The sequence below is a fragment of the Pseudophryne corroboree genome, chromosome 6, assembly GCF_028390025.1.
Source record: "Pseudophryne corroboree isolate aPseCor3 chromosome 6, aPseCor3.hap2, whole genome shotgun sequence".
NCBI lineage: Eukaryota > Metazoa > Chordata > Amphibia > Anura > Myobatrachidae > Pseudophryne > Pseudophryne corroboree.
In genome coordinates this window covers 244989943-245010312 of record NC_086449.1, presented here as the reverse complement: position 1 = coordinate 245010312, position 20370 = coordinate 244989943, and the positions used below count along the sequence as shown (strand labels likewise).

The window sequence follows — 20370 nt, the reverse complement described above, 5'->3', positions numbered from 1 at the left end:
AGAGGAGGGAACACATACACCGACTGTTACACCCACGGTGTTACCAGGACGTCCACAGCTATCGCCTGAAGGTCTCGTGACCTGGCGCAATACCTGTCCCATTTTTTGTTCGGGCGGGACGCCATCATGTCCACCTTTGGTCTTTCCCAACGGTTCACAATCATGCGGAAAACTTCCCGATGAAGTTCCCACTCTCCCGGGTGGAGGTCGTGCCTGCTGAGGAAGTCTGCTTCCCAGTCCTCCACTCCCGGAATGACAGTGCTGACAGTGCTATCACATGATTTTCCGCCTAGCGAAAAATCCTTGCAGTTTTGCCACTGCCCTCCTGCTTCTTGTGCCGCCCTTTCTGTTTACGTGGGCGACTGCCGTGATGTTATCCCACTGGATCAATACCGGCTGACCTTGAAGCAGAGGTCTTGCTAAGCTTAGAGCATTATAAATTTGCTCTTAGCTCCAGTATATTTATGTGGAGAGAATTCTCCAGACTTGATCACACTCCTTGTGTGACTGCTCCCCAGCCTCTCAGGCTGGCCTCCGTGGTCACCAGCATCCAATCCTGAATGCCGAATCTGCGGCCCTCTAGAAGATGAGCACTCTGTAATCACCACAGGAGAGACACCCTTGTCCTTGGATATAGGGTTATCCGCTGATGCATCTGAAGATGCGATCCGGACCATTTGTCCAGCAGATCCCACTGAAGAGTTCTTGCGTGAAATCTGCCGAATGGAAGCGCTTCGTAATAAGCCACCATTTTTACCAGGACTCTTGTGCAATGATGCACTGACACTTTTCCTGGTTTTAGGAGGATCCCGATTAGCTCGGATAACTCCCTGGCTTTCTCCTCTGGGAGAAACACCTTTTCCTGGACTGTGTCCAGAATCATCCCTAGGACCAGCAGACGTGTCGTCGGAACAACTGCGGTTTTGGAATATTTAGAATCCACCCGTGCTGTCGTAGAACTACTTGAGATAGTGCTACTCCGACCTCCAACTGTTCTCTGGACCTTGTTCTTATCAGGAGGTCGTCCATTTTCTTTGAAGACGAATCCTCCTTTCGGTCATTACCTTGGTAAGGACCCGGGGTGCCTTGGACAATCCAACGGCATCGTCTTGAAACTGATAGTGACAGTTCTGTACCACGAACCTGAGGTACCCTTGGTGAGAAAAGGCAAATTTTGGGACATGGAGGTAAGCATCCCTGATGTCCCGGGACACCATATAGTCCCCTTGTTCTTTGCTATCACTGCTCTGAGTGACTCCATCTGGATTTGAACCCTTGCAAGTGTTCAAATTTTTCAGATTTAGAATAGGTCTCACCTAGCCTTCAGTACCACCATATAGTGTGGAGTAATACCCCTTTCCTTGTTGTCGGAGGGGTAATTTTATTATCACCTGCTGGGAATACAGCTTGTGAATTGTTTTCAATACTGCCTCCCTGTCGGAGGGAGACATTGGTACAGCAGACTACAGGAACCTGCGAGGGGGGAAACCTCTCGACATTCCAATCTGTACCCCTTGGATACTACTTGTAGGATCCAGGGGTCCTGTACGGTCCCAGCGTCATGCTGAGAACTTGGTAGAAGCGGTGGAGGGCTTCTGTTCCTGGGAATGGGCTGCCTGCTGCAGTCTTCTTCCCTTTCCTCTATCCCTGGGCAGATATGACTCTTATAGGGACGAAAGGACTGAGGCTGAAAAGACGGTGTCTTTTTCTGCAGAGATGTGACTTAGGGTAAAAAACGGTGGATTTTCCAGCAGTTGCCCTGGCCACCAGGTCCCATGGACCGACCCCAAATAACTCCTCCCCTTTATACGGCAATACATCTTTGTGCCGTTTGGAATCTGCATCACCTGACCACTGTCGTGTCCATAAACATCTTCTTGCAGATATGGACATCGCATTTACTCTTGATGCCAGAGTGCAAATATCCCTCTGCGCATCTCGCATATATAGAAATGCATCCTTTAAATGCTCTATATTCAATAAAATACTGTCCCTGTCAAAGGTATCAATATTTTTAGTCAGGGAATCCGACCAAGCCACCTCAGCTCTGCACATCCAGGCTGAGGCGATCGCTGGTCGCAGTATAACACCAGCATGTGTGTGTATACTTTTTAGGATATTTTTCAGCCTCCTATCAAGCTGGCTCCTTAAGTACGGCCCTATCCGTAGATGGTACCGCCACTTGTTCTGATAAGCGTGTGAGCGCCTTATCCACCCTGAGGGGTGTTTCCCACCGCGCCTTAACTTCTGGCGGGAAAGGGTATACCGCCAATAATTTTCTATCGGGGGAAACCCACGCATCATCACACACTTCATTTAATTTATCTGATTCAGGAAAAACTACAGGTAGTTTTTTCACCTCACACATAATACCCTTTTTTGTGGTACTTGGAGTATCAGAAATATGTAACACCTCCTTCATTGCCCTTAACGTGTGGCCCTAAAAGAAAATACGTTTGTTTCTTCACCGTCGACACTGAAATCAGTGTCCGTGTCTGGGTCTGTGTCGACCGACTGAGGTAAATGGGCATTTTACAGCCCCTGACGGTGTTTGAGACGCCTGGACAGATACTAATTTGTTCGCCGGCCCTCTCATGTCGTCAACCGGCTTGCAGCGTGTTGACATTGTCACGTAATTTCCATAAATAAGCCATCCATTCCGGTGTCGACTCCCTAGAGAGTGACATCACCATTACAGGCAATTTGCTCCGCCTCCTCACCAATATTTTTCTCATACATGTCGACACACACGTACCGACATACAGCACACACATAGGGAATGCTCTGATAGAGGACAGGACCCACTAGCCCTTTGGGGAGACAGAGGGAGAGTTTGCCAGCACACACCAAAACGCTATAATTATCCAGGGACAACCTTTATATAAGTGTTCCTTTTATAGCATTTTAATATATATACATATCGCCAAATCAGTGCCCCCCCCCCTCTCTGTTTTAACCCTGTTTCTGTAGTGCAGTGCAGGGGAGATCATGGGAGCCTTCCCACCAGCCTTTCTGTGAGGGAAAATGGCGCTGTGTGCTGAGGAGAATAGGCCCCGCCCCCTTTTCGGCGGGCTTCTTCTCCGGAGTTTTAGATATCTGGCAGGGGTTAAATACATCCATATAGCCTCAAGGGCTATATGTGATGTATTTTTCGCCATACAGGTATTATACATTGCTGCCCAGGGCGCCCCCCCCCAGCGCCCTGCACCCTCCGTGACCGCTGTGTGAAGTGTGCTGACAACAATGGCGCACAGCTGCAGTGCTGTGCGCTACCTGATGAAGACTGAGAGTCTTCTGCCGCCTGGTTCCGGACCTCTTCATCTTCAGCATCTGCAAGGGGGGTCGGCGGCGCGGCTCCGGGACGAACCCCAGGGCGAGCCCTGTGTTCCGACTCCCTCTGGAGCTATGTCCAGTAGCCTAAGAATCCAATCCATCCTGCACGCAGGTGAGTTGAAAATCTCTCCCCTAAGTCCCTCGATGCAGTGAGCCTGTTGCCAGCAGGACTCACTGAAAATAAAGAACCTAAAAACTTTTTCTAAGCAACTCTTTAAGAGAGCCACCTAGATTGCACCCTTCTCGGCCGGGCACAAAAACCTAACTGAGGCTTGGAGGAGGGTCATAGGGGGAGGAGCCAGTACACACCATGTGATCCTAAAAGCTTGCTTTTGTGCCCTGTCTCCTGCGGAGCCGCTATTCCCCATGGTCCTGACGGAGTCCCCAGCATCCACTAGGACGTTCGAGAAATAGGAGTTTGATGAATAAAGTGCAATTACCAGGTTTGAAGAATGCAGCCCATCAACTCATGAGCAACAAGTGACATCTGTGAAATATACAGTATTCGTGACATTAACAAAACCGAAACCAGAAATGAGTCTTCAATGAAACAAGGGAACACTGCCTGTTTTACATCCACACACCACAAGAGGGAGCCAGATAGTTTTGTAACTTCACAATCAAGAGCTAAAAAGAACAGTGAGTCCACCACCTACAATACCTCAGGAACCAGTGTCAATGATAGCGATCATGCTCTCTTGTTTTTTCTTTCATAAAATCGTTCAAAATTGTGTACATTAGTAAGCACCAGTTTCCAGTGTAGCCCTAATATGGGGGTAATAGAACGGTCATGCATGTTTATTAAATGTTTACAAAAGATCACGCATGGCATGCATTGTATGTTGCAAATGAATGCAGGGTTATTTCATATTCCATGGGTGGTCCCTCTATCCAGACGCCTTGCCACGCACTATATAGAGCGTATCAGTGGGACCTGCAGAGCAGGATTAGCAACCTTGTAGCTCAGCGGCTGTTATTGTTGTACAACACCCAGCGTGCACGGCTGATGTTATCCATAAATGTGCATTCAGACTAGGAGGGGTTACTGTTCACAATACCTTCCTGCATTACTTTCACAGAGCTTTCTGTATTTACTGGGTTTTAACAAGAATACACTATAAAAAAACTTTTACAGGGGAAATAATGCTACGGACCAGGGTTATATAGTCTAACGAAAATACTAAAAGCATTGTGGGAGTTATAAAGAAAAGCCTACCTTGTGTGTAAGGGAGTGTTGTTTCAGATGGTGGATCTGACTGAACTCCATGCCGCACTCCTTACAGACAAATGGTCGCACATTCTGATGTTTCAGCATATGGTTTTGCAGCTGGCTGCGATAGTGGAAGGACTTGTTGCACTCCATACACTGGTACATTGTAGGTCCTTGGTGTGATGAGATATGACGCTTCAGCTGTGTTAGAGTAGCAAAGTCCAGACCACATTCAACACAAACATGACATCTGCCATTTTCATGTTTTACTTCATGGGCTTTCAGTTCACTGGGATAGGCAAAGCCCCGGCCACAAAAACGGCAGCTGTAGGGTTTGATGTCTGTGTGGAGTAACATGTGTCTTTTCAGATGGCTGGTCTGTGTGAACGCTTTGTTGCATACCTCACACTTGTGCGGTCTTGTCCCTTGGTGAGTGAGGAGGTGAGTCTGTAAATGACTTGGCTGCTTGAAAAGCTTGTTGCAGTGTGGACAGGAGTGGGGCTTGATGCCGCTGTGCCCCAGTATGTGTGTGACTAAGTTGTATTTTGAGGTATAGGATTTCTCACACATCCGGCACTGCCACCGCTTCTGGCGGTCACCAGCCTCCACCAGATAAGAATCATCAATCTGGACATTTATGTCTAGCCTGTCCAGCTGGGCCTTTTTGTTACGCTCAATTGTTTCAATTGGGTCTGTTTCAAATTCGTTAGGCTCCGGCCAAATGTAGTTATGCAAATTTTCCTCTGTCTTAGGAGATCCGACAATTTGGACTCTGGGGTCACTATGCTGCATTAAGCTAGGGCTAAAACTGCATTGCCTTTGCATACTCCCCAAATTGGAATTCCCTTGTATCAAAGGCATAGGTGGAAGAGGGTATGAGCTCTGCAGGGGATGCTGTAAAATGTGACTATAGTCTGACTCCATCTCATGCCGTTGTCTTTCCCGAAAGTGCCGAGGCCTTTTTGGCCTTCTGCGGAATGTGCTGAGGTCAATCATTTTCACAGTACTGTTTTGCACGGCATTCTCACATGTCTGCTCCTGAATATCCTGTGAAATGGTTTCCTCACTTTCTCCCTCTTCAGTTTTGGCTTCTACCACTACTTGGCAGATCTCTCCATCATCTTTCTCCTCCTCAGGCTTTTCATATTTAATTTTCGGAACGACTCTAACTGGCAACCGCTTCTTCCTTCTTGTGTGTTTTTCTGAGTCCAAGACCTCGTCTTCCAGAGGCTCAGCTGCAACCTTTCCCCCTGAGCTCAGGTAGGTCTCACCTTCTGGCTGTTCAGCCTCAGTGGGTCCATTATCTGAATAGTCATTCCGGGAGGCAGGAAAGAAACCACTTGGACTGATTGTGGCACCAAACAGCTCATTGTCAGACACCAGGCCCAGAACTGCAGCCTGTGCAATGGATAGCACCACCACAGCATCTGTCTGGGTGCCAAAGTCCGTAAACCGTTCCATTTTACATATCATCAAAATGGTGTGCCCTGCCTGCAAAGGAAAAAATATTTTTTTATTACATAATCATAAGATATCATTGTAATGTAAATGTTGAGACAGAATTAAAAGTCTTTTGTTTAGTTGTGTTATAAAATAGAAATATTCTTTAGTTAAATTAGCAAAACTACATGGATTCTGTGTCAGAGGCTCCCTGTGGTATGGAAAATACTTAGCAGGCAACAGGATCAGTTTCTAATTTAGTTGTATAAAGGGACTAACCACACTGGGCCTGTTACTGCAGTCAGCAGATGACACAAAAGTCTAATGGTACAGAAATGTTTTCAGCAGTGTCATTGTGTGGCCTCGGATGTGTCAATATTGGGCAGCATTAATGCCTTGCAGCCAAAAGTTCAATTCCTGACCAAAGTACTCTCGGTGTTAAGTTTGTGGGTTTCACCTGGAAGTTCCAGTTTCCTCCTACACGCCAAAAACATACTGGTAGGTTAGCTTGCGCCTGACAATAGTGTGTATGCCAATTTTGTGGTGTAGCCAGCAGGGGCTTTTTAAGAGAGGAGGCGACTGACATTATGCCAGAGTCTACTGCCGATACGCAGGTCTCCGGAAACATGGCACCTGCGCCTTGTTCCCGGGGACATCTCTAGTGCGCATACGCAAATCACTCAGAAATGGCCGCGGCAGCCATTTTCCAAGTGATTTGTGTCTGCAGTGCAGGGCTGGGGTATGTATAAAATATGGGTACAGGGTGTGCAGAGTGGTCCCCCCTGGACCCAGGGGCCCATGTGCACCCATTATGGAAATGCCTATGGTGGCTAGCCTCCACGTCCCTGTCCCACACCATTTACACCTCCACATCCCTGTCCCACATCATTTACACCTCGACGTACTTGTCCCATATAATTTACACCTCCACATAGCTGTCCCACATCATTTACACCTCCACGTACTTGTCCCACATAATTTACACCTCCACATAGCTGTCCCACATCATTTACACCTCCACGTACTTGTCCCACATCATTTACACCTCCACATAGCTGTCCCACATCATTTACACCTCCACGTACTTGTCCCACATCATTTACACCTCTATGTCCCTGTCCCACACCATGGAGTTGTCCCACATCATTTACACCTCCACGTCCCTATCCCACATCATTTACACCTCCATGGAGCTGTCCCACATCATTTACACCTCCATGGAGCTGTCCCACATCATTTACACCTCCATGGAGCTGCCTCACATCATTTACACCTCCATGGAGCTGCCTCACATCATTTACACCTCCATGGAGCTGTCCCACATCATTTACACCTCCATGGAGCTGCCTCACATCATTTACACCTCCATGGAGCTGTCCCACATCATTTAATCCATTATTGAACTTTTTAGAGAAATTCACCTGAAAACTTGTATGTCTTGAGCCAAATTATGGTACAGGTGCATGATTATTCATTAGGAGGGGTGTACCAGCAGAGGTTATGCACTGTGTCCTGACATTTTAAACCTTATGATTTCACCTGCTCAGGGGGCTGCACACAAAAAAAAAACTGAATTTCATCTAGAAAATCAATGCTAGTTTGGACTTGGATTGCAAATGTAATTCGCAGTGCGAGTGCGCTGTGAGAATGAGCAGGAACCTAACTGAATGACCACTTTATCTGCTGAAGTGGTTTAAAAGAAAAACAATACAAAGTAGTCAACTGCAAACTGCCTTGTGCGTTTTTCATGATTGTACTTGTAATTTGAGATATTTTAACATAAGTTATATATTTTCCTATATTATTTTATTTTAAGATGGGCTTTTGAATATACATGTATATGATTTGTGCAGAAAACCCAATCCCTTGTAATGCTTGAAACATCTAAACTGACCAAGTTCTTTTAAAATACTTCTTTTAACCAGTTTGTATTCTCTCTACTTTGGACACATGGCACTTGCCAGGGAAGACCTCACGGTACATAGGGGCAGTTTTATTAAGTTTGGAGAAGTGATAAAGCAATGATAAGTGCAAAGTGATAACAAACCAGCCGGTCAGCTCCAATATGTAAATTGACAGAAGCTGATTGGCTGGTGCGTTATCACCTTGCACTTATCTCTGCTTTATCTCTTCTCCAGACTTAATACATGTGCCCCATAGTCCTTCCTAACTGCTCTTTATGTTGGGAGTAGTCACCCTCTACGTCAGGTTTTTCAGAATTAAATGCCTGGGGGGGAATAAAAAAAAAAAAAAAATTATATATATATATATATATATATATATATATATATATTTTTTTTTTTTTATTCCCCCCCAGGCATTTAATTCTGAAAAACCTGACAGAGTAGAGGGTGACTACTCCCAACATAATATATATATACACACACACACACACTGTGTGTTTATATATATATATATATATATATATATATATTTACATATATAGTTCTCTTACGTCCTAGAGGATGCTGGGGTCTCCGTAAGGACCATGGGGTATAGACGGGCTCCGCAGGAGACATGGGCACTCTAATGACTTTAGAATGGGTGTGCACTGGCTCCTCCCTCTATGCCCCTCCTCCAGACCTCAGTTAGATCCTGTGCCCAGAGGAGACTGGGTGCACTGCAGGGGAGCTCTCCTGAGTTTCTCTGAAAAATACTTTTTGTTAGGTTTTTAATTTTCAGGGAGCACTGCTGGCAACAGGCTCCCTGCATCGTGGGACTAAGGGGAGAGAAGCAGACCTACTTAAATAATAGGCTCTGCTTCTTAGGCTACTGGACACCATTCGCTCCAGAGGGTCGGAATGCAGTTCTCACCCTCGCCGTTCGTCCCGAAGCCGCGCCGCCATCCTCCTCACAGAGCCAGAAGATAGAAGCTGGGTGAGTATTGAGAAGAAAAGAAGACTTCAAAGGCGGCAGAAGACTTCAGATCTTCACGGAGGTAACGCTGCGCGCCATTGCTCCCACACATACACACAGCGGGTACTGTAAGGGTGCAGGGCGGCGCCCTGGGCAGCAATATAAGCCTCAAGGGACACTGGCATTTAGAGTAGATACTGCGGAGGCAGTATATTAATAAACCCCCGCCAGTATAAATAATTTGAGCGGGACCGAAGCCCGCCGCTGAGGGGGCGGAGCTTGATTCTCCAGCACTAACCAGCGCCATTTTCTCCACAGCACACTGCAGAGAAGCTGGCTCCCCGGACTCTCCCCTACAGAACACGGTTACAGAGGGCAAAGAAGAGGGGGGGCACATTTGATTGGCGCAGTGAGTGAGTGAGTGAGTGAGTGAGTGAGTGAGTGTGTGTGTGTGTGTGTGTGTGTGTGTGTGTGTGTGTGTGTGTGTGTGTATATATATATATATATATATATATATATATATATATATATATATAAAAGCGCTGTACTGGATGGGATTTTATTCCAGTGTCAGGTGGCGCTGGCATACTCTCTCGTTGTCTCTCCAAAGGGCCTTATTGGGGAACTGTCTCCATATAGATATATCCCTGAGTGTGGGAGGGTGTCCGTACGTGTGTGTCGGCATGTCTGAAGCGGAAGGCTCATCTAAGGAGGAGGTGGAGCAGATGATTGTGGTGTCTCCGTCGGCAACTCCGACACCTGATTGGTTGGATATGTGAAATGTTTTAAATGCAAATGTGACTTTATTACATAAGAGATTGGACAAAGCAGAGTCCAGGGATAAAACAGGGAGTCAATCCATGGCTTTGACTGTGTCACAGGGCCCTTCAGGGTCTCAGAAACGTCTCCTGTCCCAAGTAGCAGACACTGATACCGACACGGATTCTGACTCCAGTGTCGACTACGATGATGCGAGGTTACACTCAAGGGTGGCTAAAAGTATTCATTATATGATTATTGCAATAAAAGATGTTTTGCATATTACAGATGACCCCTCTGTCCCTGACACGAGGGTATGCATGTTTAAGGAAAAGAAACCTGAAGTAACCTTTCCCCCATCTCATGAGCTGAATGCGTTATTTGAAAAAGCTTGGGAAACTCCAGATAAAAAACTGCAGATTCCCAAGAGGATTCTTATGGCGTATCCTTTCCCTGCACAGGACAGGGTACGGTGGGAATCATCGCCCAGGGTAGACAAGGCTTTAACGCGCTTGTCCAAGAAGGTGGCGCTACCGTCTCCAGACACGGCAGCCCTCAAGGATCCTGCTGATCGCACACAGGAAACTACTTTAAAATCAATTTATACACATACGGGTGCTTTGCCCAGACCGGCAATAGCGCCGGCTTGGGTTTGTAGCGCTGTAGCAGCTTGGACAGATACCTTGTCAGCTGACATTGATACCCTAGATAGGGATACCATTTTATTGACCTTAGGTCACATTAAAGACGCAGTCTTATATATGAGAGACGCTCAGAGGGATGTTGGGCTGCTAGGTTCGAGAGCCAACGCCATGGCGATTTCTGCTAGGCGTGCCCTGTGGACCCGCCAATGGACGGGTGATACCGACTCAAAGAGGCATATGGAAGTTTTGCCTTACAAGAGTGTGGTTTTATTTGGTGAAGGTCTCGCGGACCTGGTTTCCACAGCTACCTCGGGTAAATCTACTTTTTTACCTTATGTTACCCCACAGCAAAAGAAAACACCTCAATATCAGATGCAGTCCTTTCGGCCGCATAAGTCCAGAAGAGGTCGGGGCTCTTCCTTCCTCGCCAGAGGTAAGGGTAGAGGGAAAAGAATGCCTGCTGCTGAAAAGCGTGTCGCTCTCCCTGAGAGTGCTGCAGCAACATGGCTGGATTCTAAATCTACCAAAGTCACAGTTGGTTCCAACGACTCAGCTGTCTTTCTTAGGCATGATTCTGGACACGGAACAAAAGAGGGTTTTTCTCCCAATGGAAAAAGCCCAGGAACTCCAGAACATGGTCAGAGACCTGTTAAAACCGTCAAGAGTGTCAGTCCATCAATGCACTCGAGTACTGGGAAAAATGGTGGCGACCTACGAGGCCATCCCCTTCGGCAGGTTTCATGCGAGGACATTTCAGTGGGACCTTCTGGACAAGTGGTCCGGGTCCCATCTTCAAATTCATCAGAAAATAAGCCTGTCCCCCAGGGCTAGGGTGTCTCTCCTGTGGTGGCTGCAGAGTACTCACCTTCTAGAGGGTCGCAGGTTCGGCATTCAAGACTGGGTTCTGGTGACCACGGACGCGAGCCTCCGAGTATGGGGAGCAGTCACACTAGGAAGAAACTTTGAGGGCCTATGGTCAAGCCAGAAGGCTTGTCTACATATCAACAAACTGGAATTAAGGGCCATATACAACAGCCTACGACAAGCGGAGAATCTTCTTCGCGACCTACCGGTGCTGATTCAATCAGACAACGTCACAGACGTGGCTCATGTAAACCGCCAAGGCGGGACAAGGAGAGTGGGGACTTTATCATGAAGTTTTTGCAGAGATAATAAGTCTTTGGGGACTTCCTCAAATAGACATGATGGCGTCACGCCTCAACAAGAAGCTTCGGAGGTATTGTGCCAGGTCAAGGGACCCTCAGGCAGTAGCAGTAGACGCCCTGGTGACACCATGGGTGTTTCAGTCGGTCTATGTGTTCCCTCCTCTTCCTCTCATCTCAAAAATATTGAGAATCATAAGACGAAAAAGAGTGCAGACAATACTCATTGTTCCAGATTGGCCTCGAAGGGCCTGGTATTCGGATCTTCGGGAAATGCTCACAGAAGATCCATGGCCTTTCCTCTCAAGGAGGACCTGTTGCAGCAGGGGCCCTGCGTGTTCCAAGACTTACCGCGGTTACGTTTGACGGCATGGCGGTTGAACACCGAATCCTAGCTGGGAAAGGTATTCTGGAGGAAGTCATCCCTACTCTGATAAGGGCTAGGAAGGAGGTGACGGCGAAACATTATCACCGTATCTGGAGGAAGTATGTATCTTGGTGTGAAGCCAAGAATGCTCCTACGGAAGATTTCCACCTGGGCCGTTTTCTCCACTTTCTACAGACAGGAGTGGATATGGGCCTGAAGTTAGACTCCATTAAGGTACAGATTTCGGCCCTATCTATATTCTTTCAGAAGGAATTGGCTGCTCTCCCAGTTGTCCAGACTTTTGTAAAGGGAGTGCTGCACATCCAACCCCCAGTGGCACCATGGGACCTTAACGTGGTGTTACGGTTCCTAAAATCTCACTGGTTTGAACCTCTTCAAACGGTTGAATTAAAATTTCTCACGTGGAAGGTGGTCATGTTGTTGGCCTTGGCATCTGCAAGGCGGGTGTCCGAATTGGCAGCTTTGTCTCACAAAAGCCCCTATCTGATTTTCCATGTGGATAGAGCAGAGTTGAGGACTCGTCCTCAATTTTTGCCTAAGGTGGTTTCATCGTTTCATATGAACCAACCTATTGTGGTGCCGGAGACTACGGGAGACTTGGAGGATTACAAGTCCTTGGATGTAGTCAGGGCTTTAAAAATGTACGTAGCCAGGACAGCTCGGGTTAGGAAAACAGAGGCACTTATTGTCCTGTATGCAGCCAACAAGGTTGGCGCTCCTGCTTCTAAGCAGACTATTGCTCGCTGGATCTGTAACACGATTCAGCAGGCTCATTCTACGGCTGGATTGCAGTTACCAATTTCGGTAAAGGCCCATTCCACGAGGAAGGTGGGCCCTTCTTGGGCGGCTGCCCGAGGAGTCTCGGCTTTACAGCTTTGCCGAGCAGCTACTTGGTCGGGTTCAAACACTTTTGCAAAATTCTACAAGTTTGATACCCTGGCTGATGAGGACCTCATGTTTGCTCAATCGGTGCTGCAGAGTCATCCGCACTCTCCTGCCCGGTCTGGAGCTTTGGTATAATCCCCATGGTCCTTACGGAGTCCCCAGCATCCTCTAGGACGTAAGAGAAAATAAGATTTTAAACCTACCGGTAAATCTTTTTCTCCTAGTCCGTAGAGGATGCTGGGCGCCCGTCCCAGTGCGGACATATTTCTGCAAGACTTGTATATAGTTGTTGCTTACATAAGGGTTATGTTACAGTTAAGATCAGTCATTGGCTGATGCTGTTTTGTTCATACGGTTAACTGGTTGGTTATACTGTCCAGGTTATACGGTGTGGTTGGTGTGGGCTGGTATGAATCTTGCCCTTAGATTAACAAAAATCCTTTCCTCGTACTGTCCGTCTCCTCTGGGCACAGTTTCTCTAACGGAGGTCTGGAGGAGGGGCATAGAGGGAGGAGCCAGTGCACACCCATTCTAAAGTCTTTAGAGTGCCCATGTCTCCTGCGGAGCCCGTCTATACCCCATGGTCCTTACGGAGTCCCCAGCATCCTCTACGGACTAGGAGAAAAAGATTTACCGGTAGGTTTAAAATCTTATTATATATATATCCATCCTGTTGTCTCACTGTAAATGAAAGATGGATGAAAATACATTCTTCTATACTTTAATCACGGCATATATTTATTTTCAAAGACTTGGAATGAGAAAATTAACAGCTGCTTTAATTATAAGAAAACATGACTGATTTAATCTATACGAGAATAAGAATGCTGTAATGGAAAATACATCTAGAAGTAGAGAATACAGTGTTCCAGACATGATCCCTGAGCTATTGTTAATCACAAGGGGTTAGGAAGATGCCTGGGATGAGACATGGCGGAATGTTAGGAGTTGATGACACTTCAGAGAAGGTCCAACATATTAAAACTGTGCTTCAAACCATTTGAAAGACTGCAGACTGCTAAGACTATTTTTCACACAGAAAAAAAAATGTAAATGAAACCAACAAGTGGGAGCTGTACATGTTGAAAGGGGCTTGAATGTTGAATAAAAGAAGATGCTTGTATGATTTACGGAGTTGCAGTCACTATATGGTTAAGGGCAAAAAATAAAGCAGGAAATCCTTCCTTGTAACAATCAATATTTGCTCTGCATCTGTCTGCTCCAGGGCAACTTGTGCGAGGTGAGAATGAAATCTACCATCATATTAAAGGGAAGATGTACCCTACATACAGGATAAAAAATAAAAAATATATATTTTTGCAACACACTTTCACGCAAACATATGGGACTTCAATTGTTCTGATATGACAACCTTGTACGTCCATAAATGGTCCCAAATTGTTATTTAGAATGCTTAGCTGACTTTATTAACCCAATATAATAACTTTTTTACAATAATACAAAGTCTACAAAATAAATATAAGCATAAGAATATATAAGACTATAATAGGAATAATAAAAACACAATAAAATCAGAAGTCTCATTATAATGCAATAAAAATACTCTGGCAAATAGGATGAATAAGACGATACTGCTGCCACGAAGCATCTCTCCTTATGGATCAAAGGTTTATTTTAAAAAATTAACAGGCTATTCCCCAATCAGACAAGTAACTTGTTGTACGAGGCCTTGTGCAGATTTGCTCAACTGTACTTTCCAGCATATGTTTCAGCTGTGTTTTATAATCAAGTAGTAGTTATTTTATCATTTCCATGAGGTAGTGATACTCAAAGGGTGGCACTCGTTATACCAGCTGTCGGGATCCCGGCGCTCAGCAAACCGACAGCCAGTATACCGACAGCCAGTATACCGACAACTATTCTCCCTCTTGGGGTGTCCACGTCACCCCTGAACGGAGAATAAATAGCGCGTGCCACTGTGCCCGCAATTGGCTCTTTTGCGCTCACCCCGCTGCCGGGATCCCGGCACTGTTATGCTGGGCGCCGGGATCCCGACCGCCGGCAATTCTCCATCCTCACACTGTGTGAGATGGCACCCTGGGGTGAGGCTAGACAATTGCAGCGGTGCCAAACAGAGGCGGAACTACCGCCAGTGCGACCAGTGCGTTGCACTGGGGCCCGCCACTGTCCAGGGGCCCAAAGCATGTAATGAGTCAAACTGACTCATTACATGCCGCTGTGTGCTGCGGGCATTCGCTGCCCGCAGCACACAGCCGCCCGGACAGGAGAGGAAAGCAGCGCAGGCAGCGGACACAGGGGGGAAGGAGGAGGAGGGAGGTGGAGGAGGGAGCCGCAGCAGCGCTGTGTTATAGGTTGAGGCGCTGCTGCTGCTATCCCTCTCACTGGCGCACGTGTACCCCCCAAAAAAACCTGACTAACTTAAAAGATTTTTTTCAGATCGCGGGCCACGATCGTAGCTCCGCCCACTCGAGGCATTTTACCCGCGATTCGCGTGCCTGTGGGGAGGGGATGTCATCATTCCAGGCAGGATCCCTAGTGCTGGAGAGAAGATTCAACGGGCTTCCTAGCCCTGCCAATAAGAGCCATAAAAGCAGGTGAATTAATCCATCAAAGCAGCAGAGTACACTGTGGTTGCTAACGTGTGTGTGTGTGTGTGTGTGTGTGTGTGTGTGTGTGTGTGTGTGTGTGTGTGGTAAAATAGGTCTGTGCATTATGGTATAGTTCAGTTATACACCCAGAATGCACATGTGCACAGATGTTCATTATGCTCAAATCTGCCTATTTGTCCTAGAGCTTGTCACATGGGCCCTGAAACGTTGGTTATTTCATGACACCTCAATATACGATCGATTATTTGCAGGGGGCGCATGTTGTGGCTGGGGGGGCTGTCTGCCGTAATGTGTAAAAGGCACGCTGTCTGCCGTTATGCGTAACAAGGGCACGCTGTCTGCCGTTATGCGTAACAAGGGCACGCTGTCTGCCGTTATGCGTAACAAGGGCACGCTGTCTGCCGTTATGTGTAACAAGGGCACGCTGTCTGCCGTTATGTGTAACAAGGGCACGCTGTCTGCCGTTATGTGTAACAAGGGCACGCTGTCTGCCGTTATGTGTAACAAGGGCACGCTGTCTGCCGTTATGTGTAACAAGGGCACGCTGTCTGCCGTTATGTGTAACAAGGGCACGCTGTCTGCCGTTATGTGTAACAAGGGCACGCTGTCTGCCGTTATGTGTAACAAGGGCACGCTGTCTGCCGTTATGTGTAACAAGGGCACGCTGTCTGCCGTTATGTGTAACAAGGGCACGCTGTCTGCCGTTATGTGTAACAAGGGCACGCTGTCTGCCGTTATGTGTAACAAGGGCACGCTGTCTGCCGTTATGTGTAACAAGGGCACGCTGTCTGCCGTTATGTGTAACAAGGGCACGCTGTCTGCCGTTATGTGTAACAAGGGCACGCTGTCTGCCGTTATGTGTAACAAGGGCACGCTGTCTGCCGTTATGTGTAACAAGGGCACGCTGTCTGCCGTTATGTGTAACAAGGGCACGCTGTCTGCCGTTATGTGTAACAAGGGCACGCTGTCTGCCGTTATGTGTAACAAGGGCACGCTGTCTGCCGTTATGTGTAACAAGGGCACGCTGTCTGCCGTTATGTGTAACAAGGGCACGCTGTCTGCCGTTATGTGTAACAAGGGCACGCTGCCTGCCGTTATGTGTAACAAGGGCACGCTGCCTGCCGTTATGTGTAACAAGGGCACGCTGCCTGCCGTTATGTGTAACAAGGGCACGCTGCCTGCCGTTATGTGTAACAAGGGCACGCTGCCTGCCGTTATGTGTAACAAGGGCACGCTGCCTGCCGTTATGTGTAACAAGGGCACGCTGCCTGCCGTTATGTGTAAAAAGGGGGACGCTGTCTGCCGTTATGTGTAAAAAGGGGGACGCTGTCTGCCGTAATGTGTAAAAAGGGGGACGCTGTCTGCCGTTATGTGTAAAAAGGGGGACGCTGTCTGCCGTAATGTGTAAAAAGGGGAATCTGTCCGCCGTAAGGTGTAAAAGGGTCTCTACCTGGTGTAGTGATGCTACTGTGCGGCGTAATTTGAATAATGGAGACTACTGTGCACCGTTTTATGAATTGGTATTATTTTGTGGCCACACCCCTTCCCCATGAAGCCACGTCCCTATGTATTTTTGCGCACGCCTACGGCGCGCACTGCCCCTGTTTTGCATGCAGGGGTGGGGCTCCGATGCGGTTTATTGCACACGGTGCTAAAATGTCTAGTTACGGCACTGTTGCTAGGTATCCATTTTTCTGGCCCTGAGCACGTCCCCCTCACCAGATCCTCTCCAGGGGTGAGGGGGTGGACTTGGATCGGACGAGAGGGGGATGGGGGGGGCCCAAAGCGTTTTGTCGCACCTGGGCCCACCGCTTGCTAGTTCCGCCACTGGTGCCACAGGAAGGTTGTCCAGGACCAAATCAAATGATTTATGGACAATGTGATTGGCATAATAAGTCATTGTGGCTGCCAATTGTAAAAAGTGTCCTCCACCACATAATGGACCCTAAAGGTGGGTACACACTAGGCGATGTGCTCTATGAGCGACGTCGCCTAGTGTTCTCCCCTCCCGGTCCGGGGCGGTTGGCGGCAGTGAGTACACACTAAGTGATATGAAAACCGGCCTGGTTGTGCATGCAGTTTTGGGGCGACAGCCCAAATTGAGCTGCATGCACGGCCAACAGCGAGGGTCACTAATGACTCGCGCATCGCTAGTCGTCGCCACCATACACACTTAACAATAAATTAAACAATGTCACTCAGGAGGGGTCAAAATGAGCGACGTTGTTTAATTTATCGCTAAGTGTGTACCCACCTTAAGGATGACAGGTAAGCACTATTTACTTAATGTAGTAAAGGTACAACACAGATTATCCGGTACCTGATGGTCTGGCACCTCTTTTAATCTGAACACATCAGACGCTGGGGGGGGGGTTAGGATGCTTGTGGGAAGTAACACTGCGGGTGGAAGTTACGCTGCAGGAGGGCACAGTTAGGCTGCGGGGGAAGTCAGGCTGCTGGAGGTTTGGGTGCTGCAGGGGGGCAGTAAGGCTGCGGGAGGGCACAGTTAGGCTGTGGTTCAGCTTGGTTAGGCTGTAGAAGGGAGTCATGCTCCGGCCTGTGGGTGGTTTAGATTTAGGTGGCGAGTGGTGGGAGGTTTAGCAGTCGGGATGCCGCTGTATGTACCACTGATCATCTGGCATAGTGCTGGAACCAAGGGGCTGCTGTGAAAAAAGTTGTGATTAGAGAAGGTTTGGGAACCACAAGGGGCACAAAACAATGTTCCCAGCACATATCTTAATGGATAGCTGGGTAGCCCAATAATTATTATGCAGCATAAAACAATTGATTTCCCCCCTTTGTGCACATCATAGGAGCTAGTCATTTCCAAAAGCAATAGAAATAAGCAAGAAATAAACCTGATTATTGCTAAATACATGGAAGGATAAAGTCAACAAAAAACAAGTAAATGAGGAAGTGTGTATGTACAAGATAATAACTGAATCAAGTAAGGAAGAAATCAGAGCACCTTATTGCCTGTAATCTTCATCTCCTGCCCATTCACATGCCCCGTCTAATAGTCACTCAGATCATTAGATTATGAAGAGTAACACAAAAGATCTTGTGGGAGGCAGTCATCTGTCCACTTATGAGACTTTGTAACGGAGGACAGGGCTGCATGTGACATCATGTGAGGAGGGAATGGATGAAAGCTGGAAGCATTACATTTCATTTGGCACTTTCACTGTTTATTATATGTCACACCTTTTTCACTTATATTAATTCACCACATTGCACTTTTTTCTCACCTATTCCTTAATCCTTCTCACTACACATAATCATTCCCTGTGATGCCCTGGGGTCGCTTGGCTGTGGTGGTTTGGGGGGTCCCGTGCCCTAGGTTTGAACCCCTATAGTGTTAGGTACTGCAGCAGAGTGGAGTCCCTTGCCGTGGGGCTGCAGCTACATGCATTGATCAATACATAAGCAAACTCCACTGTTTATTATATGCTAAACTATATATCAGTAATGCTAGAGATAGTGCACCTACAACCCCCCCTTTTCTCTGTAGAACTATAAGTCTCAGTAGGTAGCACCTCACATTACTAGCAGCTATAGGTGTGCAGTCTAAGGTTCCTCCCTAGGAAAGCTGGAAGATACAGACAAAGAGATAGAAAATAGAAGGAAGAAGGTTGCTAATAACACAGTGTAGTGGTGTGCGGTGGCAGTTTTAGTGGCGGGCTAGTAGAGCGGCTGCCCGGGGCAGTGTGGTCTGAGAGCGCGGCCACAGTCAGCCCACCAGCACCATCTAATTTGACTGCCCCCGCACGTTGATCACTTCCACCCAGATGCATGCTGGGCGGAAGTGAGGTATCGGGAACTGCTGAGGCCGGACGTACCCGCTCTGTCCATGTGAGAGACGGATGGGAGCCAGGGACCTATTGACGTGGCAGGCTTAACCCGGAGCTGGTGTGCGGTGTGTAAGGGACACACACACACACTCTCTCTGTATAAAAGGGCTCTACCTGGCGTATAACGTGTGTAAGGGGCTCTTTCTGGGGTAACGTCATAAGGGGTTCTACCTGGCGTAATGTGTGTAAGGGGCTCTACATGGCATAATGTGTAAAAAAGGGGCTCTACCTGGCTTAACACTTATAAAAGTGGCTCTACCTGGCGTAATGTGTATAAGGACATGGCATAATTTCTTTAAGGGTTACTACTGTGTGGTGTAATGTGACTGACAGACACTACTGCGCTTGTAATGTGAATTGAAACTATTCTGTGGCCACCACCCCCCTCACCATGAAGCCACACCCCTATATGTTTGCACCCTGCCCCTAGTTTGAAATTGGGGGGAGCCAAAGGAAACTTTCGCCTGGGGCGCAACTCACACTTCATGCTCTCAGAATGCCAACTTACACCCACTCATCCACAAGCAGAGGTGTGCCTGAGATGCGTATGTTTCTGGTTGCATATGCAGACGTAGGGACAGTGTGAAAAATTGCAAGATATGCCCGCAAACCAGAATTGCGTGCAACCGTGATTCAGGCCCATGATGCTAATTTCATATATTGTATGGAGGCTCCCACAAATATTATTATGATAATTTATTTATATGGCGCCACAAGGGTTCCAGAGCACCTAACAAAGGGCCTAATTCAGATATGATCGTAAATGTGCTAAATTTAGTACATCTACGATCAGTTTCTCAGACATGCGGGGGGATGCCCAGCACAGGGCTAGTCAGCCCCGCATGTCTGGCACCGGGATTTTATACACAGGTCCAAACCGTATGCGACTCAGCTGAGACACCTTTCAGACAGGCGACTGGACACGACTTACATGTCCAGATCATCTCCAAACGTTGGGTCTTCCTATGCTGTTAACTGGTCCCGGGTTGGTTCGACCTCGGTTGCACGTTTACACGGAGCTTTACCCGGTTGAATAGTTTCCACTTACTAGATTCCAGGGGTGATGCGTGTTCATGTGTAATAACCCAATATTTTCATGTCACTGGAAATGGGCTGTGCGTAAAGGAAGCCAGAGCACATGAGGGAGAGCCCTGCCTGTCAGAGCTTACATTCTTTTATATTAATAAACACAAATATAAACTAGGCTGGTCCTTTCCACAAATAACACATAGCCCAGTGGTTCTCAAACT

At 47.5% G+C, this 20370-nt stretch overlaps 1 protein-coding gene across 1 annotated transcript in view; it reads right to left on the bottom strand.

Annotated features, from left to right (window-relative positions):
* The window catches only part of ZNF710 (zinc finger protein 710), a 172924-nt gene that overhangs the window by 22283 nt on the left and 130271 nt on the right, over positions 1–20370 (bottom strand). Inside the window, exon 3 of the mRNA XM_063925826.1 lies at positions 4550–6034. Within this exon, the coding sequence (XP_063781896.1) occupies positions 4550–6016 (1467 nt within the window). The 5' untranslated portion in view covers positions 6017–6034. The remainder of the gene's footprint in view (positions 1–4549; positions 6035–20370) is intronic.